The 27,853-nt window shown below is 38.2% G+C and overlaps 2 protein-coding genes and 1 long non-coding RNA gene across 5 annotated transcripts in view; 2 read left to right on the top strand and 1 right to left on the bottom strand.

Moving 5' to 3' along the window:
* Positions 1-23,751, top strand: part of mrpl4 (mitochondrial ribosomal protein L4) — a 51,758-nt gene extending 28,007 nt beyond the window's left edge. For all 3 annotated transcript variants that reach the window (XM_069930958.1, XM_069930957.1, XM_069930959.1), the window contains 7 exons: positions 354-519; positions 2,209-2,260; positions 3,882-3,999; positions 10,394-10,500; positions 11,255-11,364; positions 14,822-14,895; positions 16,637-23,751. In XM_069930958.1, coding sequence (XP_069787059.1) covers positions 354-519; positions 2,209-2,260; positions 3,882-3,999; positions 10,394-10,500; positions 11,255-11,364; positions 14,822-14,895; positions 16,637-16,782 — 773 coding nt within the window. In that variant the 3' untranslated portion in view covers positions 16,783-23,751. The remainder of the gene's footprint in view (positions 1-353; positions 520-2,208; positions 2,261-3,881; positions 4,000-10,393; positions 10,501-11,254; positions 11,365-14,821; positions 14,896-16,636) is intronic.
* On the bottom strand, positions 16,798-26,990 carry hyls1 (HYLS1 centriolar and ciliogenesis associated). The gene is made up of 12 exons (XM_069930956.1): positions 26,808-26,990; positions 25,734-25,864; positions 25,197-25,268; positions 23,377-23,462; positions 22,672-22,919; positions 21,480-21,538; positions 19,522-19,649; positions 19,128-19,185; positions 18,419-18,482; positions 17,405-17,486; positions 17,294-17,326; positions 16,798-16,995 (listed from the first exon to the last, which is right to left on the bottom strand). The coding sequence occupies exons 1-12, from the start codon at positions 26,978-26,980 to the stop codon at positions 16,867-16,869; spliced, it is 1,263 nt and encodes a 420-aa protein (XP_069787057.1). The 5' UTR covers positions 26,981-26,990; the 3' UTR covers positions 16,798-16,866.
* The window catches only part of LOC138760400 (uncharacterized), a 41,344-nt gene continuing 40,271 nt past the window's right edge, over positions 26,781-27,853 (top strand). Inside the window, exon 1 of the long non-coding RNA XR_011355586.1 lies at positions 26,781-27,099. This is a non-coding gene — a long non-coding RNA (uncharacterized lncRNA). The remainder of the gene's footprint in view (positions 27,100-27,853) is intronic.

Below are 27,853 nucleotides of genomic sequence, written 5' to 3'. Positions count from 1 at the left end.
CTAGTTGGTGCCCTGTCCATTCAAAACTTGCATGCAGCATTCTTTGGGACTTTCAAGGTCCTTCTTTATTTACATGTTGACACAACTCTCGGCCCTTGAGTTGAAAACAATCAGTTCTAATATAAGCAAGAGGTGATGCACAGGAGCAAGTTGATTTAGATGAAAATGAAGTGACCTTCTTGAAGAGTGAATATAAGAAGGACTTGTATTTCAATTCTTCATTCCTTGGTCATTTGCTGTGGCTTAAGTTGTAATAAGCTGAATCTTATTTATTAGAGTACACTTTTCAGGTTCTTTTAAGGATTCTTACAAAATTCAATTATCAATAGCAGAGAGTATTTCATATATTTCAGAACCAACCCCAATTGATTCTGGGCTGCCTGTTTTACGAAAGTGTGAGATTGCTGTTCCATCGCATCTAAAGCCCAGTCAGGCTTGGCTGGAGTCTCTGCGGGGACAAGATGATGAGAACTTGGGCATCATTGAATTACATCCTGATGTCTTTGCGGTACCCCCAAGGTAAAGTATTTAATTATATGTTTATGTAAATGCACGGGTTCCCTGAATTACAAAAATACAACTTTAAGCAAATGTTCCCATAAATTTTTAAAAACATTTTTCAAGCTAGTAATGTTTCATGGTATTCATTAATGACTGTATGAAGAATATATTCCATTAGTTTAGTTACTCAAATTAAAGAATGATGGATGAAACAGTTTAATATAGAAGACATTCATTTCTGACTTGCAAAGAAATTTCTTGTGGTCATCTCTCATGAATGGAACTCTTGCATAAAAAGACTTCAGGAGAGGGGAGATTTAACAGTTAGAGAATGGACAGTGCACATTAATATGGCTTTGAGAGTAAGACAGGAAGAACAGAATTTGTGCAGCAAAAAATAAAGATTTGGGTAAGGTAAAGACTATATCTGAATGTTTGCAGCAGTCTTGAGTAAATTAGTCATTGATTTAAATATAGATCAATTATCAGTGACATGTTTGAGAGGTATCTAAGGCTATATGCTAAAGTTTTCATTAGGATATTTGACATTTTGGAAAGGGAGCCAGAATCAGAAAAGAATTACATATGAATATAAAGAATGATATTAGTTCAGTGGTCTGAAGGATTTGGCTTAGATGATCACGGTAGGATTAGTGTGGGGAAGAAAAGAAATGACAAAGGGCAAAGCACTGTAGTCTATTCGCTTCCTAAATGTATTTATATTGTTGAAGAATTAAGAAATTGCGAGGTCTTGTTTTTTTTTAATGATGTGGTAATCATGGTTCTTTGGAAATATCAAATCAATTTGTCAAAATAGTCTTAAGATCAAGTTCATTGAATCTTATAGGCCATGTAGTTTCCTAGAACAATAATTTGTGTACCCAATCAGGCATAGGCTATAGATCTGGCCTTGTGCTTTGAGATGGGGTTGATTAGTATCTTCTGGGAGAGTGCCGTTGAATGGTAGAATTTAGTTTGAGAGTAGTGATTTTGAGTTTTAAATTAAAAAATGGATACAAGGCCTGTAAGTGAGGCGTTATTTAAGGCTAAAATATTTTTGAACTATGGGAATTAAGAGTAATGAAGAATTGACAGAGATGTGGAAATATTGACAATGATCACATCAGCTGTGATCCTTAACTGCACAAAATATTTTCAACTTTTTAAAAATTACTTCTTTTAAAATTAACAGCATGTTTGAAACAAAAATCAGCCTTACAACTGAGGCATGATAGCAAATTATAACTGTCCTGTTGCAGTGTTGTCTTTCTGTACTATTCAGTTAAACACGGGGCAGTTGGGAGGAAGGGATGTAGAGTTTTTTTTAATCATCCAACCTTGGGTAAGGCAAAGCTTAATTTTCCATCCTGTTGACAGTTTTACTTTCCCTCAAGTATTGGGATGTAATGTCAAGAGTGGCTCAGAGTTTCTTCAGTGGTACTTGAACACCTTGGATGCAATTTGCTGATGGCATAGGAAAGTTGAAGCTTAGGCTAATTGATCAGGAGCTGATCAAATGGATTCTTCTGTCCTTGGAATTTGGCAGAGGAAGGGCTGGAGCTGAAATTCGCTGTCAGTTCTTTGAAAAGTATCTTTTGAAAGTTTTTCCAAAGTAATTATTATGTAAAATAATGTTGGCCAGTACATATTTAATGTCTTTTTTTTATGAGAAATGAATACCAAGGATTTTTATTTTCCTTTAAACAGAATTGATATTCTACATGAAGTTGCAATTTGGCAGAGAAACTTTAAAAGAATAGTAAGTGGTCTTTCTTTAACTATTTACATAGAATGAATGATGTTATGTTCAGAACTAGATTTGGTCTCAAGTTCTGAGTTTTAAGGTACTTGAAATGCAGGTAAGCTCCATAGCCATATGAGCCTACTTTAACATTTAATTAAATCATGGCTGATCTGTACCTTAATGTTAACTTCTGACTGAACCATGAAAAGTTGATGAAGGAAAGGCTGTGGATGTTGGCTACATGGACTTTAGTAAGATCTTTCACAAAGTCCCAAATGGGAGGTTAGTCAGGAAGGATCAGTCACTCAGTATTTCTGGTGAGGTAGTAAACTGGATTCAACATTGGCTTTATGGGAGAAACCAGAAAGTGGTAGTGGATTGCCTTTGTGAATGGAGGCCTGTAACTAATGGTATGGTTCGAGGATTGATGGCTCCATTGTTGTTTGTCAACTATATCAGTGATTTCTATGATAATGTGATAAATTGGATCAGCAAGTTTGCAGATGACATAAAGATTGGAGGTATCGTGGACAGTGAGGAAAGCTTTCAAAGTTTGCAGAGGGGTGTGGATCAGCTGTAAAACTGGGCTGCAAAATTGCAGATGATTTAATGCATGAAATGTGAATTGTTGTACTTTGGAAGAGCAAAGCAAGGTAGGACATACACGATAAAGGATAGCGCACTGAAAAGTGCAGTAGAACAGATGGGTCTGGGAATACAGATGCATAATTACCTAAAAGTGGTGTCACCGGTAGAAAGGGTTGTAAAGAGTGCTTTTGGCACTTTGGCCTTCATAATTCAAAGTATTTATTGAGTATAGGAATTAGGATGTTATAGTAAAGTTGTACAAGACATTGGTGATGCCAAATTTTAAATATTGTGTGGAGTTTTGATCATGTAATTGCAGGAAAGATATCAATAAAATTGAAAGAATGCAGGAAAGATTTACTAGCAAGTTGCTGGGACTTGAGAACTGAGATAAGGGAGAGGTTAAACAGGTTAGGATTTCATTCCCTGGAGTGTAGAAGAATGATGGGGAGATTTAATAGAGGTATACAAAATTATGATGGGTATAGATAGAGTAAATGCAAATAGACTTTTTCTACTGAAGTTAGGTGAGATGCAAACCAGAGAATATGGTTTAAGGATGAAAGGGGAGAAGTTTAAGGGGAAACATTAGAGGGAATTTCTTTGCACTGTGAGTGGTGGGAGTATGGAACAAGCTGCCAGCTGAAGTAGTGAATGCAGGCTCAATTTTACATTTGAAAGAAATTTGAACAAGTACATGTATGAGAGGGGTATAGAGTCAAATGGATTGGGTGCAGGTCAATGGGACTCGGCAGAATAATAGTTTGTCACAGACTGAAGGGCCAAGGGCTCTGTTTTCCATGTTGTAATGTTTTATGTGGTACACCCAATCTTTAAAGATTTATTGGACCCAAATCCACAGTCTTGAGTTCCAGCTATTCACATTCTCTTGAAGAAATAAATTGTTTCACTGCATCTAATCTGATCAAAATATAACTTTAAATTCAAATGATTGCAAATATTAATGTAAGGTTTGGCAATGTAACAAAGACTGGACTAATGTTGAGAGGGTGAAAAGTTTATTTCTGGCCTCTTTAAAAATTTATAGAGTCATGCTAAAGTGAAGTCTCGAGCTGAAGTAAGAGGAGGAGGTAGGAAACCGTGGAAACAGAAAGGAAGTGGAAGGGCACGTCATGGAAGTATCCGTTCACCAATATGGAGAGGAGGTAACCATCTGTTGTTTAAAGTTTCAATATGCCTCACTGACAAAAGACAAAGGAGGAAAAACCCAACACCCAATCCCAACCAACCAATTTTCCCTTGCAACTGCTGCAACCATGTCTGCCTGTCCCGCATCGCACTTGTCAGCCACTAACGAGCCTGCAGCTGACGTGGACATTACCCCTCCATAAATCTTCGTCCGCGAAGCCAAGCCAAAGATGCTTTTCTATAATTATGCCAAGTAAACATTTCTTTCTTACCAAAATGAATACATTCTCGTGATTTTAATTAAACAAGAAAGTATGAAGACGCTGAAATTGTAGTTTAATGCAAAAAAATGCTGGAGAAATTCAGTAGATCATAAAGCATTTTTTAATAGGAAAGATGTATAACCAAAGTTTCAGGTCTAAGCCCTTCATTAAACATTGACAAAGGGCTCAGGCCTGAAATATTGGTTATATAAATACCTTGATGAAGGACTCAGGGCCGAAGCATTGGTAAAATATCTTTGCTATAAAAGAATATTGAATGACCTGCTGAGTTTCTCCAGCACTTGTGTATTAATAAATATTCTAGTGAAAGGTGAAATTTTGAGAGTACAGAGTTTGTATATTCCTGTCAGGATTAAAGGCAAGGTTAGCAGGCCTTGGGAACCTTGGTTTTCGAGGGATATTGTGGATCTGGTTCAGAAGAAGAGAGGTGAGTAGCAGGTATAGGCAACGTGGATAAAATGAGGTACTTGAGTTGATTAAAAATAAAAGAAAATCCTCAAGAAAGAATCAGGAAGGCTAAAAGAAAACATGAGGTTGATTTGTCAGACAAGGAGAAGAAAAATTCTAAGGGTTTCTACAGGTATATTAAGAACAAAAAGGAGAGTAAGGGACAAAATTGGTTCCCTTGAAGATCAGAGTGGTCGGCTTTGTATGGAGCCCAAAGAGATGGGGGAGATCTTAATTTTTTTTCATCAGTATTCACTCAGGAAACAAGCACAGAGTTGTGGGAAGTAAGGGAAAACAAGCAGTGAGGTCATGAACCTATACAGATTAAAGATGAGGAAGTGCTTGCTTCTTTAAAGCAAATAAGGGTGGATAAATCTCCAGGGCCTGACAATATGTTCCCTCAGACCTTGAGGGAAACTGGTGTAGAAATTCCAAGGGACTCTGGCAGAAATATTTAAAATGTCCTTAGCCACAGGTATGGTGCCAGAAGACTGGAGTGAAGCTCACATTGTTTCATTGTTTAAAAAGTAACCCTGGAAATTACAGGCAAGTGAACCTGACGTCAGTAGATAAATTATTGGAAGGTGTTCTAAGAGATTGATGTACAATTATTTGGATAGCCAGAAACTGATGGCTTTGTGTGTGGTAGATTTGTGTGTAACCAATCTTAGAGTTTTCTGAGGAGGTTACCAGGAAAGTTGACAAAGGAAAGGCTGTGAATGTTGTCTACATGGACTTTAGTAAGGCCTTTGAAAAGGTCCCACATGGGAAGTTAGTCAGGAAGGTTCAGATGTAAAGTATTTATGGTGAAGTAGTGAACTGGATTTGACAATGGCTGGACGGGAGAAGGCAGAGAGTAGTGGTGGATGATTGCATCTCAAACTGGAGGCCTGTGCCTAGTGGTGTGCCTCAGGGGTTGGTGCTGGGACCATTGTTGTTTGTCATCTATATCAATGATCTGGATGATAATGTGGTAAATTGGATCAGCAAGTTTGCAAATGACACTAAGATTGGAGACATTGTGGTCAGTGAAGAAAGTTGTCAAAGCTTACAGATGGATCTGGAACAGCTTGAAAACTGGACTGAAAAATGGCAGATGGAATTTAATGCAGACAAGGGTGAGGTTTTGCATTTTGAAAGGATAAGCCAAGAAAGAACATACACGGTAAATGGTAGGGCACTGAGGAGTGTGGTAGAACAGAGGGAGCTTAGAATACAGATAGATAATTCCCTGAAAGTGGTGTCACGGGTGGATAGGGTTGTAAAGAGAGCTTTTGGCATATTGGCCTTCATAAATTTGTATTGAGTATGGAAGTTGGGATGTTATGGTAAAGTTGTATAAGACATTGGTGAGGCCAAATTTGAATATTATGTGCAGTTTTGGACACCTAATTACAGGAATGACATGGAAAGAGTGCAGAGAAGATTTATTAGAATGTTGCCCAGACTTGGATATAGGGAAGGGTTAAACCGGTTAGGACTGTAATTCCTGGAGCGTAGAAGAATAATGGGAGATTTGATAGAGGTATTTAAAATTATGAGGGAGATAGACAGAGTAAATGTAGATAATCTTTTTCCATTGAGGGCAGCTGAAATACAAATCAGAGGAAAAAGGTTAAGAGTAAAAGAGGAAAAGTTTAGGAGGAACATGAGAGGGAACTTCTTCACACAGAGAGTGGTGGGAGTGTAGTGTGGAATGAGCTGCCAGCTGAGGTGGTCAATGTAGGCTCAATTATAACATTTAAGAAGAATTTAGATGGGTACATGGATGAGAGAGGTATGGAGGGCTATGGACTGGGTGCAGGTTAGTGGGCCTATGGGGAAAAAAAATGGTTTGGCACAGTCAAAGGGCAGAAGGCTCTGTTTCTGTGCTGTAGTGTTCTATGGTGCTATCATTTTCTGTTTTTAATAAAATTCTAAGCATTTCTAAAATGAGCATATCATTTTGCTCCAAATAATGCCCTTCTTGAACTCCCAGATCACATTCCGCTCTATAATTAAAGCAGGCCGAACACCTTTTCTAAACAAGGCACACTTGATCCATTTGATCTTGCAAAATCACTACCATCATCTCTTGTCTGAATTGAGAAAACTATTCTACAGATCAGTGAAATAAAAGGCTGGCATATTTGTATTTTCAATTATATCAATCTTCTTTACAATCCTTGGTTATGCCCTGTCCCTTCTTTCCGACAGTTCCACCATAGATCAAGGCATAGGGTGAAGTGGCGTGGGCATAAAGTTCTCAATACCTAGTGGCAATGTGGATGAGCAACAGAATGAGTAAATAATAAGAAGAGATCATGGATATGATAACATATCAAAGCTTCAGATCCAACACTGGCACAAGCTGATATCATCTACATACCACCACATCTGCTTCACATTAAACAATACACGGAAGAATAATTGAGAATAGGAATGGCAGAGAATATACACCAGGTATATTTTGACCAATTTGAAGTTTTCGGATATATTTTAATATATTGCGCTTTTAGTCCATTGACTATATAAGGTATATATCCTTGGTAATTAAACAAAAATGTCTACTGTACGCTGAGAATCAGAAACAAATTCCCATTCTCTGCTGGTGCCCTCCATCTAAGAATCACTCTGCTAGTGTTAGGTGGGTTGGGGCAAGTGGAGCTACTGCCTATTGCTGAGTTGCAAGCTAGAAGTGTGTAATTTGCCTGGAATGGTTAACGAGTCATTACTGGTAGCTGGAAGTGACTGCTCTATGTATTGACAAACTACCCCTATCCTACAGTATCCTCACACACCAGTTGGAAAGGAAGCTCGTGTCTAGTTGCACAGCTCTTGGGGAAAGCTGGATTTGTGTCCGGTTTCAAGCACTGCAGCACACTACAAAGAAAAAAGATTCCTAACACAGCAGTGCTGTCAATGATATATAATGCTATAGTGAACCTTTTTAGCACTGATCACATTCAACTTTTGTTCCTAGGAGCATATTTTGAATGGTAAGTGAGGCATGTTTTATCATATGCCACTTGGGGCAAAAGCATCATGTTCTTGGGAAAACCACCACCTACCTGTAGGTCTGCCCTCCAGAATCACCCATCATTTTGAACTAGAAATATATCCGCTTTGCTGTGTTGGAATCCATAGTTAGCAACTTTCATGGGTATCTTCTCTAGAAGTACTGTAATGGTTCAAGGAGATGGCTCACTGTCAACTTCTTAAGTTGGGCATAAATGTTGACCTTACCAGTATTAAGTTTAAAAAAAAATAACCGTTATTGGGTTTGTTTTAAAATGTCTACTTTTATTTTGTACTGTTTTATCTCTAGAATAATGACATTCATTTATTTTGTGATTATTTTCTTTGTTCACATCTAATAATTTGTTTCCTTCCAACATCCTTCAAAATGTATTAAATAAATTATCAGATGATCTTTATTTATAATGATACTTTAAAAATGTCAAAAATGACATCAAAAAATGAAGTAACTTTTTGGAATTGGTGATTTCTTTTTTTTAAAGCAACTCAGTCTTTGCACTTTCTCCATTTTTGTGTAAGAAGAGAATGAGGTGAGAAGCTGGACAAAGGGAAACAGAAAAATGAGGGGAGAGAGACTGGAGGAGGGTGCGAACAGAAATTGGAGAAATCAGTATTGATGCTGCCTGGTTGGAGTCTGTTGAGATGGAGTAGAGGTGTTGTTCCTCCAATTTACGGGTGGCCTCGACATAAGACAATGAACTGACATGTCATTGTATTAATGGGTATGGAATTAAAGTGGTTGGCCACTGGGAGGTCCTTGCTGTTGCAGCAGAGAGCGCAAAGGTGCTCAACAAAGTAATCTTCCAATCTGTGTCCAGTCTCCCCAATGAAGAGGTCGCATTGGTTCATCAGTCACTCCAAGAAAAGCAACATTGCACCTGTGAATCCACTTCTTGCTGTCACGGGGGTAGGTATTGGGGGGAAGTTATGACGAATTTTATGTGGGATGCGGAGGTTGGTGGGATAATAGATGATGACAAGGGGAACCCTGTCCTTGTTGGGTCTGGGGTTAGGAAGAGGCCAGGACAGATGCAAAAAATAGAGGTGGGTAAAGTCTGAGTTAATGACAGTAAAGGAGAAGCCAAAATTACTGTAGGACGAGGACATCTCAGATGTCTTGGAACGGAAAGTCACATCTTGGGAGCAGATGAGGTGGAGGCAGAGGAATTAAGAGAAAGGAGTAGAATCTTTATAGGAGATTGGGTGAGAGAAGTGTAATCAAGGTAACTGTGGGTTTATAGAGATATCTGTAGTTTCTCTTTCAAAATTAAGACAGATCAAGAAAGGGGAGCGAGTTACCAAAGATTGACTTTGATGGTGAGGTGGTAGTTGGCAACAAAGTTGATAAAGATGAGAAGCTCATTGTGGTTGCAGGAGACAGTGCTAATGTAGTTGCCAATGTATTGGAGGAGTTGAAGAGCCTTGCCTGTGTAGGCTTGCAGCATGGATTTCTCTATTTATACAACAAAGACAGGTATTGCCTGTACTCATGCAGGTACCCATAGCTACACCATTGATTTGGAGGAAGTGGGATGAGTCAAAGGAGGATTCATTGAGGGCAAGTGCAAGTTCTTCCATATGGAGAGGGTGGTTCTAAAGGGGGTCTGGTTAGGTATGTAATCCAGGAAATAGTGGAGAGCCTGGAGGCCTTCTTTATGGGGGATGGAAGTATATAGGGGCTGGACATTCATTTGTCCAGCCCAGGGAACTGAAAGTTGCCAAAGTGATTGAAAGCATGCGAGGTGTCGTGGATGTAGATGGGAAGGGACTGAATCAAGAGGGACAAAATGGAGTTGATGTACTATATGGTAGGTAGGGCAGGAACATGCAGAGACAATGGGTCTAACGTGGCAATTGGGTTTGTGGATCTTATATAGGAACTATAACTGGGCATTGAAGGATTGGGAAACAATGAGGTTAGAATCTGTGGAAGAGAGATTACTGAAAGTGATGAGGTTGAGATAGTGTGGGAGATGATGGTCTGATATCCTCTGGTGGGATCCTGTTCAAAGGGTAAGGGGAGGTATCTGAGAACTGTAATTTATTGTACTTTCTACTAAGGTGTAGTGATAGAGATTATTTTGCGACCAAACCAAATGGGTATTTTGTATATTGAACAAGAAAGACAGTACATAGTGCATTGTTGGAGACAGATCAGTTGGTACAGAGTAAAGGCAACAGAATGATAATGGTAGGTTAAAAAAAACTCTGAATCTGATGGTGTGTGATCTCATATTTGTGAATCTTCTTCTTGACAGGAAAGGGATGGGTCGAGTCTCGTTGGCTACTTTTCCACAGCAGTGGGAGTTATAGGTGGCGGGCAGAGGGGGTATGTGTAATGATCTAAGCCATGTTCACTGCTCTCTATTAAGAAATAATGAGAAATGTTGTATTCTGTGCCTCCTAGGCAAGTCATCCCATACCTAAACGTAACAGGTAAAACAAAAGTTCAGTTCAGTGGAGGAGCTGTAATGAGGTAGGGGTTTTGAAATTACCAGATCATCTTTTTTCAAAGATTCATTCAAGAGTCTGATAACCAGGGGAAGAACTCCTTGAAAATGGTGGTTTTTTCAAACTTGTGTATCTTTCATCCGAATGGGAAGAATTCAGAAAATTGGGCAAAGATCTGCACCAAGCATAAAAAAATTGTTTTGTTTCATAGGTGGTATTTCCCATGGTCCTCGTGGACCAACTAGCTATTACTATATGTTGCCCATGAAAGTTCGTGTAATGGGTCTTAAAGTAGCTCTCACCATGAAGTTTGCTCAGGTAAGATGATTTGTCATAATTTACAATATTTGTATCTACTTTTTCACTTGAGTATTTGTATACCTAATATGCATTTTCGAGCTATAGCTAGGAGGTATATTTAACACAGGTAATTGTACTGATATTTGCAAGAATTTTTACAACCACTTCATCTCATATCCTGTCCACCAATATCTTAGACTCTTGCTCACATTTTTTGATTAATCAAGAAAGCAGCCTAATTCAATCAGATCTAATGTAGGTTTTTAGTAAAGATATAATGTGTAAGAATTTTGCAAGTGTTCACCAAAATTGAGGTTTGGATGCATGCATTTCTTGAATCAAATTACGATGTTATTTTAATGAAATAATCTGCATATTGCTGTCATACACGAGTTTTCGTGATTAGATTTGAATGAAGAAAGATTAGAGCTATGAATAATCTCTATCCTTATGCTTACAAAATTTTATGAATGATCATCTGACAGTTATTAAGTAAAATGTCTTTAAATCTACCACCATAGATGGGTTGAAGTGACATATGTTAGTCTGTCTAATCTCTTGTATTTATCTGACATATGTTGATGGCCATATAGAATTAATTTTATTTTCTGAGATTAGTTCTTCAAATCATGACCATTTTAAAGAATAATTTGCCATGTAACTGATGCAATGTATTGTAAGGATGTTTCATCATTTTATTTGCCTTATGATTTTTAAGAAATAACTTCCACTGTTACAATTCCTTTTTAACTTGTGATGGCTTTGTTTTTAGGATTATCTTCATATTATTGATTCCCTGGAAATGCCCAGTCCAGATCCTCAGTATCTTCATGACCTGGCATTGCATCGGCACTGGGGAGATTCTGTTCTTATTGTTGATGTGTGAGTACATTTTTTGTTCATACTTAGAATTGTTACACGTATTTAATTTTTAAAAATATAAATTAATTCCCATGTATACATGTTCCAATATGTGGTTCTATCACAACCTAACCTTAATTTACTATCCCCTGAGGTCCTACTTTGAATCACTTGAATCAGGATTTCACACATGAAGTGCTCCAAGGATAAGTTAGAACATTGAGCACTGCAGCACAAAACAGGTGCTTCGACCCTTGATGTATCTATCAAAATAATAAAACTAAACCCTCTATTTTACTTCCATCCATGTGCCTAATAGTTTCTTAAACGGCCCTATTGTTCACCCCGGCAAGGCATTCCAGACATCCACTCTGTTTAAAACATAACTCCTGATGACTCCCCTAAAATGTGCCCCCTTCTCTTTGTAAAGGTGGCCTCCAATGTTGGCTACTCCCAGTCCTTGGAAAAGGGTGCTGGCTATGCCTTGTCTATGCCTCACAGAATCTTGTAGACCCTTGGCCCACAACTATTTTACTATCTGTTTGAATGACTTTTAGAGGAAAGATTGTAAGCTATTCAAGTTTGCTGAGAACATGGAAGTTTAAGGTAAGAAAGGAAAATCTTAGATTTTGGCAGAAATCAAAATGCAAATGCAGCAAAATGAATGTTCAGAGGGATCTTCATGTTTTTGTGCATGAAATAGTTACAACAAATAATTAAAAATATACTGTTTTGATCTCTTAACACTGGCAGCAGACCATGAAAAATTCACCAGGCTAATTCCTGGGATGAGATGGTTGACCTATTACAGATAGTTTAAAAAAAAAGCTGTGTCTGACTTTTTTCGGAATTTTTTAAAAAATTATGTTCTTAAAATATATAAGATCCGAGGAGCATGTGACAAAATAAATACTGAATGTTTCCATTAGTAGGAGAATCTTGAATTAGGGAGTGGGCATTTGGAAGATAAGGACTATGTAAAACTGAGGTACATTGGAATATCTCTTTAATTCTCTACCTCAGAAGATAAAGGCAAGATCATTAGGGACATAGAAAAGGAAGGAAAGATTAGGGAAACATGCTATGTAGTACAGTCATAGCCATCATATTTAAAGTTGAGGCACACTTAATGGGCCATTGACCTACTCCTGCTCATACCTTGTGTAATGTGACATTAAATTCTATAAACCCCACAGGCAAACAAAAAATGAAAGCGACTAAAAAAAAACTTATTTTAGGAAGGTGTGGTGGCCACTTGCATTTTCTATTCTTGAAGGGATTGAAAATAAGAAATAACATTAGGAATAGGCCACTTAGTCCTTCATATCTACTCTACATATTGAGTGCAGCTGATTTTTATTTACTTCTGTGCAAACTTTGATCTATTGATAAGTCATGATTATAGGTGACATTTTCCACAGCCCTGGTTTGGTAGAGAAGTTCCAAAAGTACTGACCTTTATATTTGAAATTTAGACAATCGGCTTGGTAACAGGCCCTTTCGGTCCGTGAGTCTGTGCTGGCCAATTTACACCCAATTAACCTATACCCCCGATACATTTTGAACGGTGGGAGGAAAGCGGATCCCGGGGGAAAACCCACGCAGATACGGGGGAGAACGTACTGTTATGTACATGACAGCACCAATAAAGATTAGCCCAGATGATGTTATATTTAAAATAATATTTTTAATTATTAATCAGTAATTATATAATACCTGGTCTAATTTAACTAACATCTAAACTTAACTAAATTTTATATATTATCTAACTTAAACTCTAACTATGTGGAAATATATTGATGTGTCACTACAAAATTGAGCCACTACAGCTCAAGGCTCAATTCTGGGAAGGCAGTTCCAGGTTCAAACATTCACAGGCTTGAGATTGATGCGACACACAGGACTTAGATGAATGGTGAGACACGTAGGCTTTAAAGGGTTGAGGCACACAGGCCTTAAGATGAAGTTAGTAGTTCCTGAAATGGGTGAAAGAAACTGGGGTGCCAGAATGTTGCCTTGTTCAGGAATTAGAATCCTTGTGGGTTAGTTGAGTGCAGCATTCCTCCTGCAACTTTTAAAACCCCTTTTGTGGGTCATTAGTGCTTTAAAACTCCTTTCGTGGGTCAGTAGAAGCGGTCTCTCATACCTCTATGAGCAAAAGGAGGAAATTGACAATTCTTTCTATAGCTGCAATAAGAACTGTTGACTCTTGTGCTGCTTCCACAAAAATAGCCTCCAGCCACTCCTTGTGTATTCAGTCTTAATCTGTTGGTCATATGGTTTCTGCACCTGGGTTTCAGAGACACTGCCTTGCTTTTCTTTCAAATATATCCATTTAGGAACACAATGTGTTCTCTTAAAGGAACAGCTCCAAACAAATAAAATGAACTGAAAAATGGGGGGATCGTCACAGAACAAACTCCTTACAACTTGGAATTCAAACCCTGGTCCCAAGCATTGGCACTGTAATGGCATTCCACTAACCATTATGACAACAGTGCTGCCCAGTTGAGGAAATTTGGGTGAAGAAATTTCCTGTTCCAGTCCTTAATTTGAGACTTTCGCCTGGTTCGAGACACCCCAGCCAGAGCAAGCACGACATGCCTCATTTGGGTGTTTCAATGAATTTCCTCTCATTCTTCCAAATGTAAAACATAAGATCTAGTCTGCTTAATTGATCCTGTATATAAACCCATTCCTCTGTCCTAAAGATTCACGAATCAATTTGGTGAATTGCTCTATCTCAACTTTATTCTTCATTTAATAGATACCAGACAGGTATGAAAATTGTCTTTTAATAGGACCACCATATTATCTCTTTCTAATTGATTGTTGTCAAAGTTTTTTTAGTAATTCCTGTATGACATCAGGTTCCTTTGAAGACCAACTCTTTCACCATACCAGAGTGGATGACCTCGCATTTTCCAAATTGTATGCCACCTGCCCAATAATGACTAACAGAAACAATTGCTGCAAAAGGTTTTATACTGCTCACATGGAAGGATCAAGCTATAAATATGGGCAAGCAGCAATCATTTATTCTTGGGATCCAAATATTACCATTTCCTGTTAATGTTGTTTTAATTTCAAGGCTTGTCCTGATATTTCTTAAAAATATTGTGACAATTCTGGCTTTTTTCTGATTTGGGGGGGGGGGGGGTTATAGGTACAATAATGCTGTGTGATAATGTTTTTAAAGCTATTTTATTGGGGTGTCAATATTTTAATTAGTTCAACATGGTAAAATTATTTTTAACTTTCAAGCTAAATGAATTATGAGGAGGGCCTGCTTTGATAAAAGTAATGTCATACACTTCCAATTTCCCATGACTTGATCTATTAAAAAAATTCTCTTCTCCTCCACCAGGGGGAAATGTGTGTTCACTTAACCTATTATGTGAAGATATGTTAAAATTAGATCAAACAATTGAATGTTTCTGTATATTGTGAAAAGGTTAATGATTCTTTACTCCTTTAGTAATGAAGACATGCCAGAAAATATTTTGGAGGCAACAAAAAATTCCAAAACTATAACAGTGATGCCTGTCTTGGGTAAGATGGTTTCTTTTACACTGGTATTGCATAATCAGAATAATGCCAAAAGAGGTTTAGCAAGGGAAGAATATATAATACTACTACTACAATATCCTTTGAATTCTTATTCCAAATTCTCCTTTTAAGAGGGTTCCAATGTTATTATCCACAGTTGCACACATCATTATCAATTATATAGAAAAAAATTCTGATTTTTCAGAATCAGTACGAATTTTCTAATGAATGGTATTTTAATAGGTTGTCATTTACAATGCATTTTCCCAATTCACTTTGTACTAGGTTTTCGATAAAATCATGTCACCATGAATTTTATCAACCAGTATAAAATGAAACAATTAAAAGCTTGAATAGATGGATCAAAGTAAAACTTGTTTCAAGTAAGAAACTACAGCTATAAACATTCTACCTACTCATCTTAGAGGATTACAGCAGTTAACACCTGATTTCTGATACTACTATCTCCAATCACAATTTTCAAAAGGGGAGTGTGGGATGGAGTTTAATACTTCTTTCTAACCAATGTTCCAAGAAAATGATTTTCTGTTGCTGTGTTGTAATTCTATTTCTGGAACAGGCTGTATAAAATACAAATGGTACAGAATTCACAGCAAAGGTTATATTAAACAGTTTTTGAAGATGACCAAAGCCAGCCACAGGTGACTTCCTCCCACACCTTGTTATAGTTGTTTGGTCACAGAAATTCATCCTTAAATTCACAAATTACTACCCAAAACTGAGATGTAGAATAAAGTTTCTTCATGAAACGTGTGTTAATGGGTAAAGAAATTGCATGTGCTTCTTAATGCTTTGTGTCACAAAACATCACAATACAGGTCTTCTTAAAAAGCAATGTTGCAATAACTTAATTGCCTGTAATGGTTTTGAGGTGAATTTTTAGAGTTTTCCCCCCGAGCACAACTTCTTCCAATAAAAATTAGTTGGATCTGTTGTACAAATTAACCAATTGTAGCTAAGTAATTCAGTCCTGAGCATAATCAATTCCTGTAATAGTGATGTAACTGCTAATGTCAGACCTCATTCATGAAGAAATATTGGCTAAAATGGTCAGATTTTGGTCGGCAGTCTTATTTTTTTAAAATTGCTACAACAAGCTCACCATTGGCAGCTATGGATCATAGCCTATTGAGCCTGCAGATAATTTGTACATTACTATAAATTACTGGCTTTCATTAATGTTGTGAACTACAGTTGAATCAAAAGGTAAACAAGATAAATATTTCCAGAATTGTTTCTTTTTCACTCATGTTCACCAACAGCTAGGATCTGATATAATTTGTTGGAGCACTAATGTGGTCTATTTACTTAATGTAAAAAGAAAGACCTATTTTCTAGGCTCTGCTTTATACAGAATATTTTATTTCTAAATGTTGGTTATGCCTACTGTTCTTGGAATGTTCAGATTTATTATAGATCATTTAGTGAAACTAGACATGAAGTAGTTTTAATCTCACTGAATTATTTATAGAAGACCACCTTTCATATTAACCTGATTGATTATCCCAAGATAGTATCATTTGGGAAAGGATGTGCAGATACTGTTAATATAAAATAATTTATTTTGCACTCTTAATAATTCTGGGACAACTTCTATTTGATTCAGAAGTAATACTGTTGTAATTTTAATTCTAGGACAATTGAAGATTTGTCCTGCATTAAGTTAGCATAAAGTGCTCTTTATCATCTCTCTAGTTTTCTGAACTGATGCATTCTCTTTCAGGGCTGAACGTTCACAGTATGCTGAAACACGAGACATTGGTTCTAACATTGGATACAATCAATTTTCTAGAGAAGAAGCTTTTGTGGCATGATACCAGATTCTCCCCCCTCTATCCATTCAAACTACCTTACAATGACTTCCCTTAAGAATAAAATATGAAATTGTTAGGAAAAGTCAGATCTTTTATTTTAAAATGTTGATTAAAATCATAGACTTCATTGTGTTTGCAGTTACAAGCAGAAAAACTTCTGTGGAATTGTTCCACCTGCTAATTCATGTCTAATTTGCCATCGTAATGCAGACCTTTTCTTCTCTGTTGGTACAACGTAATCATTTGGAACGTAAAGGTGTTGAGGTTTCTGAAGGACAAAACTCAATGTTATTCTGTTCAAGTGCTCATTGTCGGAAAACATGTTTAAAAGATAGATTTGCAGCTAGAAATGAAAATCCATTCGGGAACAGTGATTTTAATTAAACAACTCCTTGAGTGTATCAATCTGATGGATAAGATACTGTAGACCTTACAGCTATTTAATATTTATTTGCAAAGTTTTTAAATTGGGTAAATCAAAGTGTGTTGATTCAAAATTATGTCCTGTAGCAATGATTGTGATAAAAATGATACTAGAAGTACAAAAGAAATGCAAGATTACTTACTGGAGGTAGTTGACTTCTGTAAAGCATTTGTTCCTGAAAGAAAAATTTATAATTGAGAGCCTTATTCAAGACCAACATTTTAGGAAATGTAGCTTTCCTTTAGTTACATACCCTTATCTCCCACCGCAATTCTTTCCTGTCTTTTTCTCCAGGTGTTTTGAAAATTTCCCAATTTCGCTTGTATTCAAAATACCTGAAAGAAAGAAAATAGTAAAATATATGATTAGAAGACCAAAATTGAACTCACACAAGCTAAATTAGTCCCCCAATTTAAAAACTGGAGTACTCAGGATGTGAAGAAAATTGGGTCTGAAGCTCGAGTTTGTATTGATGAAAATGAACACAGTTTCATCTCTGCAGTAAAGATTTTAGTTTAGATACAGCACAGAAACATACCCTTGCAGCCCACTAGCATGTGCCACCTAAATATACCCACGAGACCAATGAACTTTCTAACCCTGTACATCTTTGGAATGTGGGAGGAAATTGGAGCACCTAGAGAAAACTCATATGGTCATGGGGAGCTAGTCTTGCCTTTCAAAACACCAATTGCATGCACGCAAGGTAATGAGAACGCAAAATTAATTTATGGAGTAAGGTACATGATTGTAGAAAAAGGTAATGGCTGCAGATTAACTTTTACTGTAAAGTTCAAAATGATTAGGTGGGTAATAGGAGAATCAGGTTCGACATGTAGAAAACAGGCTACAATGAAGGGAAGATGGCTAGATTCAGATGCTGGGGTTGAGTGCAATACACAAATAAAGGGTAATCAATGTTTTGGGACTGAGCCCTTTGTCAAGATAGGAGCAAAAAAAAAGCTCTTCCATTGACAAAGAGCTCAGGACCGAAATATTAGTTACCCTTTATTTCCTATAGATATTGTGTGACCTGCTGAGTTTCTCCAGCTAGATTCAGTGAACCAAGTTGCCTCAAATAATAAAAAGAAAAATTGAGAATATGGAACAAGAGTTGCTACATTTCATCTTGAGCACGAAACCCATCCAAATAACTGATAGTGTTAATGAATAGATTGAAAAGTGAAATTGAGCCAGTACCAGTTTGTGTAGTTAAGCATGAACATATGTACATAGAATTTAAATAATTAATGAATCCAGCACTCACTTTGCCACAGGATCAGTTTTCTTTAAGTTTCTTGTGTGAGGATGATCCATTATTGGTCTAATAACTGCCACACAATTTAAAAAGATTAAATGGCAAGACACAATTTAGGTAAGAAGGTGTAAATTTCCATCACATTAAAATATTTCAAAGCATAGTTAATTATTTAAGAGTTCATATTGCATATTGCTCACTCCTATAAACACAGAGTATAACCTGATCTTTATGCTGAGTTAGTAGAAGGATGAAGCTGGCAAACTTTTTATAGGAATATTACCAACCACCATTACTATTCCATGGGTCAATGAATACATCGTTGAATCAGTTTCAGGATGCAAGCAAAGGCACCATTTTTCTGTAATCCAGACTATGAAAGCAAAAGTATAAATCTGGTAGAATGATTCTAATGGCTTTTTGATTTCTATTAATACCCATTGAAATACATCTTTTGAACATTATCATACAAGGCTTACATGCTCTTAATTTTTTTAAAAATTAGACAGCACCGTAACAGGCCCTACCTTACCACCCAATTAACCTTGAACCCCCATATGTTTTGAAAGGTGGGAGGAAATCCATACAGACAGGGTGAATGCACAAACTCCTTCCAGACAGGACCAAATTTGAACCTTGCTCACTGGTATGGTATTGAGCTAACCACACAGTCCAAATTAGAAGCCAATATGGAAATAATAAAAAATTATTCACTCACATGACTTTGGCGCATTTGGATGACACCCATAACCTTCATCTAAAAGTTTTTGGCTCCACTGCAGGAAGAGGAAAATATTTCTAAATTATTACAATACCTTGTTAGTATGGTCTCAACAAATGATTTCATCAGCGAAAAGTTCCTTTACCCTGAAAGGTTAGCATTAAATATATGCGAGGGTAATTGGGGTTGGTCATTGCAGTTGATAATGTCTCTCTCATCTCAAACGTTTGCCAAATAAATCTTCGTACTTCTAATAATGTTAAAAAAAGTACCTTAAGATTGATTGCATGTCTTTTTAAATTACAAAAATAATTTCATATTGTCAATTAAATATTCTGGAGAACTAGTATCCTTTTCGCAAACTGAAATAAAAGGACATTAGATTATTTACCAGATAAAGCTGGGCAGAATTTGGTCGCCTTCCAGGTACACTTCTGAATTCTTCATTTTCTGTGTGAGACTCCTGTTTATTGAAGACCTGAAATCTGCTGATCTTCTCTCCCAATTCACTGCCTGCATCTTTTTAAGAAATTAAAAACAATGCAATGGTTCTCCAGTATTTTTCATTTCAGTATTACAATTGGCTGTAAGCATTAGTGAAGAATTATTTCCTCCAAAAGCATGGAGGAAAAAAATCTATCCAATTTCACTTTAACTTACTTAACCCCCCCCCTAATTCTAAGTGCACCTGTCTGTAATGTGTGTATAAGTTCAGAAAAGTTCTTTGGTTCACAGTCCAATCTCACTTCTCATTCCTCCAAGTTCACTGGTTGCAGGCAACTCTTCTACTGTGCACAGAATTTAACATTTATAAAGTTCACCAGGCTTTGGTGCTTGAAAGGTAAATGGTTACCGCTCAGGAAAGCTCGTCATTTTTCAGAGATATTTGTATTCCAGGACATCCGCAACTGATGTACTTTAATCAGCCACTTCAGTGTTTTGCTGATGAAATTTGCCCCTTCAGGGTTCTCCAGATGATAATCTCTTTCTTTCATGTCACCAGAGTTCCTTTTTGTTTCTCTTATTCCAAATGAAACATTAGACAGCCAGTCCTCTCCTCTTGCATGAACCACAAGGTACTTGACCAGGCCGACTTCCAAAATGGGGCTTTCCACAAGCTATCCAGCTTGTCCTGTTCCAGTCCCGTCTGCTGGCTGTAACACTGCAGGATTATCTGTGTGTGTCTCTCTCTCTGAATGAGAGAAAGCATGTTTGACTCTCTGCCTGCAAAACCACATGAACCTCTCAGAACAGCAAGCTCTCTTCCAGACAATATGTGGCTCTGACAAGCTCTTTCATCTGTTTCCTTTTGTAAACAATTCATTAGTGAAGTCTGGAGCACTTTTCAAAGCTCTTGCAAAAGCTCAGAGTCCCTGATTTGTCTAGCATGAGTGCAGAGCTCCAGTATTTTAAATAAGATCTGTTTTAAAGTGTTTGTATGTAACCTACTCTAACAAACCTTTCCCAATTTATCTCCCAAAAACATATCCATATACTCTTGTCACACCTCCCAAAGATCAATTGCCTTCAGTGTTTAATTCTAGGTTAAGTGCACATCTTACAATTTTAATCAGTAGCAGAAATGTTTCATGAATTAAAGTAAAATTATGCTATCTATTAGAATTGCAAATCTATCTGCTGAACCATTTATTTGCTCAGAAACCTTTAGCTACTTAACAGTGCCAGCAAACCTTATGGTGACTCCCTCATCCAATTCCACTTCACCTCTACCTGCTCTCATTCTCACTTTCCTTTCAAATCCTCAGTCCCCTTCATGGACTCACATCCCTATCAGCTTCTCTCTTTGTACATTTTCTGTCCAGTATTTGGTTGAAGCTCAGTTGGTCTGTCCTGCGATTTTAACTTGGATCAGAAAGTCCAAGAAAAAAGTTTCTTTCAACATCTCCAAAGGGTGGAACTTATCATTTACTACCCATCCCAGTGGTTCTCAAATGTTTTTCTCCCCCCCTAACTCGCCTTAAATAATCCCTTACTAACCAGAGCACCTATGGAATCCTATAGGTGGGAAAGAAAAGGTTGAGAACCACTGTTCTATCGTCTTGGCTAAACTGTTCAGTTCAAAATAATAATTTTTTTTAACCTATCTGTCTATTTAACCTATTGATGATCACATGATTGCAAAGCACATGTAAGCAGATGGTGAGGTTTAATAGCTCATGAGGAAGATAAAGGCTGAGGGGATGATTTGAAGGACTGAATTCTCACAGAAGCAATACCTGAACAGACAAAAATTCTTAATTTTGAGCAATCTGTGGGATGGAATAATCTATACTATAATAACTAGAAGTGTGTGCCCCAAGCAGTGAGAAGGCAGCCAGTGTTATTTACCAGAATCCGTTTCCGTGATGGTCGATTCATCATAAACGTGCAGCTGTCCATTTTTCTTCCTGCAATATTGAGCAATGAATTTTCTTAGTGCAAAGAAAATTAATTTTGTGAAGTATCTAATCCAAACAAAATGCAAATTGGGTGCAAAAAAATGAGAGTGTGTTCAGTTTCCAAACTTTAATATCACTTCCTTTAATAGCAAAGTGCTTCACGCCATTCTTTTATTTTGCTTATTTGTTTATGGTGTGGGGGGGGGGGGGTGGGAAGACAAAAAGGAGAGTGAAGAAAACAGATCCTCAACCATATAAATGCCATATGCTGCATTATTTAATACTTGTTTTCATGTTATAAATATTAAAAATATTTTAAAATAGTTTCCATGGAACAGCAAAAAAAATTTGGTTTCTCAGCAGAGTTCCCAAAAATGTTTGTAATGTAATAACTTTGTTACTTGTACCTACAATTGTAAATAATAGCTGGAGAGCTGTACACAAGTCTAAAATATATAGAGCACCTATGGCATATGATGTCGTAGCAGTTAGTGCAACGCATTTACAGCTGTCTGTTAGGAGTTTGTATGTTCTCCCCATGTATGCATGGGTTTTTTCCCAGGGGCTTCGATTTCCTCCCACCATTCGAAATGGATTGGGGATGTAGAATATTGTGTCTAAATTGAGCGGCACGGACTCATGGGCTGAAATGGCCTGTTACAGTGCCGTATGTCTAAATTTTAAATTTAATTCACGGCTTATAAAGACAAAAATCCTGAATGTCTACTCTTGCAAAATAGCAATATAATTCTGAAAATTCAAACAACTTTTTTCACATGAAAATAATATGCAAGTTTTTTTTATTTGGAACAGTGAGCACAAAACTTTAGGTACTGAAATTTCATAATTTAATTTCACATTGTTCAAGAGACTTTGCAGCACACAAAAATAGTTTGAAATCACTTTTTTAACCTGAATTTAAAAAATTTACAATGAGTCCATTTAGTTTCAAAATGTAAAATCATTTTTAAATAAAAAATAATTCACCATTGCTCTCAATCCTATAGTAAATTTAATCATAAATTATGAATGTAATACTGTGGTAAAATTTAGATGTTATTTTACTTTACAAATTCAATTGTGGATCAATAAATCATTTCATTTTCACATCTTTTGTCAACAAAAATTGTTAGTTACCTTACCTTAATACTTTTCTCTTAATAATTGGTTTTCTATTGCTTTCAGAAAGCATATCAGGGGTGCTTGTCCTGCTGTTCTCAGATTGCATCTGACTGCCGTTACTCTCTTGATCGAGGCTTTTTTGAAGAATGAACTTGCATGGTGCCAAAGTACTTCCGCACACATTTGGGGCTACCATGTATCTGGTATACGCATCACTCTGATGAAATTCTGTGGAGTAACCATGGAAAGTCTCCTTCTTGTATGAAAACTACAAATATCAGAGCATAAATTAAAAAGATCATTTATACATGATTATTTCATTAACTTGTCACTGAACTCGGGTTCTATGGATCAATTCAGATCTCATGATATAATCTCAACAATCTGGTGCATTTAAATAGTGTTATCACAAATCAGAAGTAGCCCATTTGGCTCCCTCGAGCCTGCTTTGTCTATTAATCCCTGGCTGACCAGATTGTAACATCAGCTCTGCAATGTTGTCCACCTATATAGTCATTACATCAAAAACTATAACTTTTTAAAAAATTCTGTTCCTATACCTTTGAGCCAGTTCCAAATGTCATCTCTCTAAAATAGACATTTTTTTAATGACCCAAATTATATTTTATACTGCTGTTAAAACATCAATGGTTATCACAAATTGAATTTAACCCTGTAGGTATATCCTCTCTGTTGATCGTCCTAGAAAACAATATTCTACTCACCTGATTCTCTTTGTCAGAGTCTTGTTTAGTTGTAGCTTGGGTAGCCAAGATGGGATGTTGTATGGAACTCTTTCTCATCTGTGAAACTTGATCAGAAATCACCATGTTATTTTCTCCAAATAAAAAGCCCCCTTCTGCAAACCTTTAGTGAATTTAAAAACAGGGAGCTCTTGCACCATCAAACATGAAAGAAATTTCAGAGATACAAATTCTGCAGTTATATAACAGAAAATTTGTAGGAGGTACATGAAAATTACAGGTAAATGGTTTCAATAGTTAAGTCTTTGCTTCAAGGTTGCTTTCTTGGGTACCTTAATTATATATCTTGTTTAAATGTATTGTATATAGTTATATCAAATAAATAGTTCCACAGAATTATTTTGGTAAAATTTATGAGTCCTAAGATTGATTAAACTAGTCATTTTCAACAGGGGCCACACGACTGAAATTACAATTTTTTTTATGTAGTTTGTCATTTTTACTGCTTCACACAGAATGGGGTGCATAAACTTTGGGCAAAGTCCTAAGGACTCCATGGCCAAAAAAAAGGGTTCAGAGTGGCTGGATCACACAATTTTCCCAGATTTTAAATTTGCTGAGACAAGAAATGATCACTGCAAATTAATTTCAGGTAAAACTTGTCATTTCTCTGTCGGAAACTTGTTGTTTTGTACACGTGCATGCAAATGAGCAAGGCATTTTGCTTTGATATGCTTCCATCCTGGGTTTAACAAAGAAGCTTCAGTGTGCAGACGGAGCAAACAGTGCTATCCCATTTATTTAATGTAAGGAATGATTGTAATTGGGTGGGCTTAGTTATAGTACATTTTTCAATTGAGTATCTTAACATTGTAATAAAACAGAAAATGTTTGAAATCAGTTCAGGTAGCATCCATAGAAACAAGTCTTACTGCAGGTCAAAGACACTGTTCAGTCTCGCCCAGTGGTTCTCAACTTTTTTTCCCCCCCATTCACATTCCACCTTAAGTAATTCCTTACTACTAGAGCTGCTATGACATGTTCTGTGAGAGGAAAAAAGGTTGAGAACCATTGGTTTAGCAGCCCAACTAAATAGTTGCTGCTTTCAAGTTATATCATAATCAATTCCTTTAATTTCCAACCCCTGCCTAAAATACAGAGCCGACTTGTTTAACTTTTGCATCGTCAAACGACATTCAAGCCCATTATTTTGCTGAATGCTTCATTGTGTTATTTTGCAAAATGACAACAATGGACAGTAGCACATTTGGTTCAATATCATCTCACGGAGCAAGAGACTCAAGTTAATTTCTTTGCTCGAGCGCTGTCTGCACGGCATTCATGTTCTTTCCATGACTGTGCGCGTTTCTTTGGCTATTTTGGTTTCCTCTCACAGCCCAAGGACCTGCAAATTGGTAAGCTCATTGGCCACAGTCAGTTGTCCCTCATGTGTGACTGGTGGAATCAGAGGAGAGCTGATGAGAATAAGGGGCAAATAAAAATGGGTTTAATGTCTCGTAAATGGCTGATTGATGGTTGTGTGGACAGTTGAAGGACCCGTTTCCATGCTTTATATCCCTGAGCAGTGTCATGATCTGCAAAACTCTGAACTCCCACTCTCTTCCAAAGCTTACATTTTTAACAATAACAGTATCTATAAATATCAGTCCAAAGCCAAAAAATTGGAAGTTCTCTCAAGTTCTGATACTCCTATACAAAATTTAGTGTAGGTTTAAAATGCAGATCAAGAACTCTTTCACTGTTTACATTTGACTTGCTCTATTCCACTCTGATTGACAAAAGTAAAAAACCATAACTGTAATGTAACTTGAAGTCTTTACCACATGATTCTGAACTGGCTTTACTGGAGACTTGAGTTTTTCCATACTCATGCTTGATCAGTTCTTCCAGATCTGAAATTAAAAAACGATGATGCATTTAACCATGGCATAGCTCTTGTTTGAAGAGTGACAGCAGATCATTATTAGGCAAAGCTATTAGTTAGGTTTTACTACCCTTTCGTGATAGCAAGTGGTTACAAAATTTGATGGGGGGGGGGGGGGAAAACACCTGGGAACATCAGTCCTGTTGGCACTGAACTGACAGAAGTTCTTAATTAAGTGAATGTTAATGATAGTGGTTTCAGTATAACCAGTACAAGATGACCCACATGGTGCTTGATCTGAGGATCAGGCAGTCTTGCCACCCCCCCCCCCTTCTCCAACTTGCTTTAAACAGGATCAGCGAAAGTTTAAAATGGTCCAATTCCACTAATTATCTCCTTCACGACAGTATTACAATTAGAAATTTATAAGGGGGTAAATCGTCTGTGCTTGGGACTTTATACAATGACTTCTCAGTGTAATGCAAGTTTGTACCTTTTCTGAACTCCTGAAGTTGATGATGTGGAACATTATGGTAGCCCAGCAAACTCAGCTGCTCTTGAATATCTTGGTCAGTGAAGTCGAGTCCTGCCATTGCTGAAGAAGAAGCTAAAGTTCTGACTGTTCTAGAATTTTCAGAGAAGAAAAACCAAGGTAAATAATATTTTAAAATGAAAATGTAATCATCCCAGAGGAGAAAGAGAACTAATATATCAGGATTATGTATAATAATCTCATTGCTCCTTGTACAAGCAGATCCATACTGTTAGTACCTTGATTGCCTCAAATATTTCATTTTATTTTTTGTTGTGCATTGCTTTTACCTATAAAATCTAAAGCCTTTCTTCAGTCATTCGTCCTTGTTTATACTCAAGCTGCAACTTGTCTACGTCCCACTCTCACCTTCATCCAACCCCATTGTGTCACCAACTACTCCGGTGGCATTAAAATCTCACCCAGGTCACCCACTGCACCCTCCACCCCCACCCACCTTCCACCCTTCACCCCCCCACCATTCACCCCCCCCAACCTTCACCTCCACCCCCCTACCTTCCACCTCATCTTCCTCCCCCACCCCCACCTTCCAACCCCCCCACCTTCCAACCCCCCCACCTTCCAACCCCCCCACCTTCCAACCCCCCCACCTTCCAACCCCCCCACCTTCCAACCCCCCCACCTTCCAACCCCCCCACCTTCCAACCCCCCCACCTTCCAACCCCCCCACCTTCCAACCCCCCCACCTTCCAACCCCCCCACCTTCCAACCCCCCCACCTTCCAACCCCCCCACCTTCCAACCCCCCCACCTTCCAACCCCCCCACCTTCCAACCCCCCCACCTTCCAACCCCCCCACCTTCCAACCCCCCCACCTTCCTCCCCCACCTTCCTCCCCCCACCCCCACCTTCCAACCCCCTCCCCCACCTTCCAACCCCCCCCACCTTCCAACCCCCCCACCTTCCTCCCCCACCCCCACCTTCCTCCCCCACCCCCACCTTCCAAACCCCCCCCCCACCTTCCAACCGCCCCCCCCCCCGACTGAAGGTCTCCGCTGTCCGTCCCGCCGCTCACTCGTGTGGGGACTTTCTCTGCCGACCGGCCGCCGCTCTTTCCGGTCCAGGCCCGCCCCTCCCGGCCTCCAGCGCGGGCCAACCCGCGGCAACGCACCCGCCGTTCAAAACGCCGACCGTTGGTTGAAACAGCTGGCCACCCCGCCCAGTGCGCCTGCGCCTCCGGCCGCGCATGCGCGGGAGGGGCGGCGGGCTCGGGCAAGTGAGGGCGGGAGCGTCCAGAGTCGAAGTGAATGCCGTTCGTGAAATTAGTGAAATTGCTCAGATGGGATCCCAAACCACCGACAAACGTGGTAATTAACTGCCAGGGTGCAAGATAAAGGGATAATTATCGACTTTTGCTGCACAACCATCAACTCGGTCCTCACCCACATCGCCTCCATTTTCACCTCCCACCACCCCCCCCCAGATGCAACAAGGACAGAATTCACTTTTTCTTACTGAGCACCCCACCAGAATCAGAATGTACTGCCATGGGTGGCACGGTTGGTGTAGCGGTTAGCACAGCGCCTTTCGAGCGCCAGCTGTCAGGACCAGGATTCCAGTCCCATGCTGCCTATAAGGAGTTTGCACGTGTCTGCAGGAGTGTTGGTTAATTGGGTGCAAATTGGGTGGCATGTACTCATGGCCCAAAATGGCCTGTTTGTATGCACGAACACGTATCAAATTGCATCTTTTTGTGGCAGCATCACATTGTAGACATTGATATAAACTGCCTTACAAAATAAATAAATAGTGCAAGGAAAAGTCAAAGGCTGCGTCAATGGTTCATCATTCATTTAGAAATCTGATGGAAAAGGGAAAGAAGCTATTCCTGTGCTCCTGTACCTTTTTCCTGATGGTAGCAGATTGAAAAGGGCATGGCCTGGGTGGCGGGGGTGCTTTCTTAAGACACCGCCTCTTGTAGATGTCCTCGAATAGAGTGAGGTCTGGTGCCTGCGATGTTGCTGGCTGAGTTAACAATCCCACTGGACTATTTTCTTGCCTTGAAAGTTGCGCCAACAGTACCAGACAGTGATGCCACCAATTAGAATGTTCTCCCTGGTA

Source organism: Narcine bancroftii, chromosome 4 (assembly GCF_036971445.1).
Source record: "Narcine bancroftii isolate sNarBan1 chromosome 4, sNarBan1.hap1, whole genome shotgun sequence".
Lineage (NCBI taxonomy): Eukaryota > Metazoa > Chordata > Chondrichthyes > Torpediniformes > Narcinidae > Narcine > Narcine bancroftii.
Note: the sequence above shows the minus strand (reverse complement) of the source record. Positions and strands in the feature narration are given on the sequence as shown.

Excerpts from the sequence above, each read along its gene's own strand:
- hyls1 (XM_069930956.1), bottom strand. The coding sequence starts at position 26,980 with ATGCGCGGCCGGAGGCGCAGGCGCACTGGGCGGGGTGGCCAGCTGTTT. Across the intron at positions 18,483-19,127 it reads TCCAAATGCGCCAAAGTCAT|TTATTAGACCAATAATGGAT; the intron begins GTGAGTGAATAA and ends ATTGTGTGGCAG. Across the intron at positions 16,996-17,293 it reads ACAGAAGTCAACTACCTCCA|AAACCTCAACACCTTTACGT; the intron begins GTAAGTAATCTT and ends TTTGTCCTTCAG.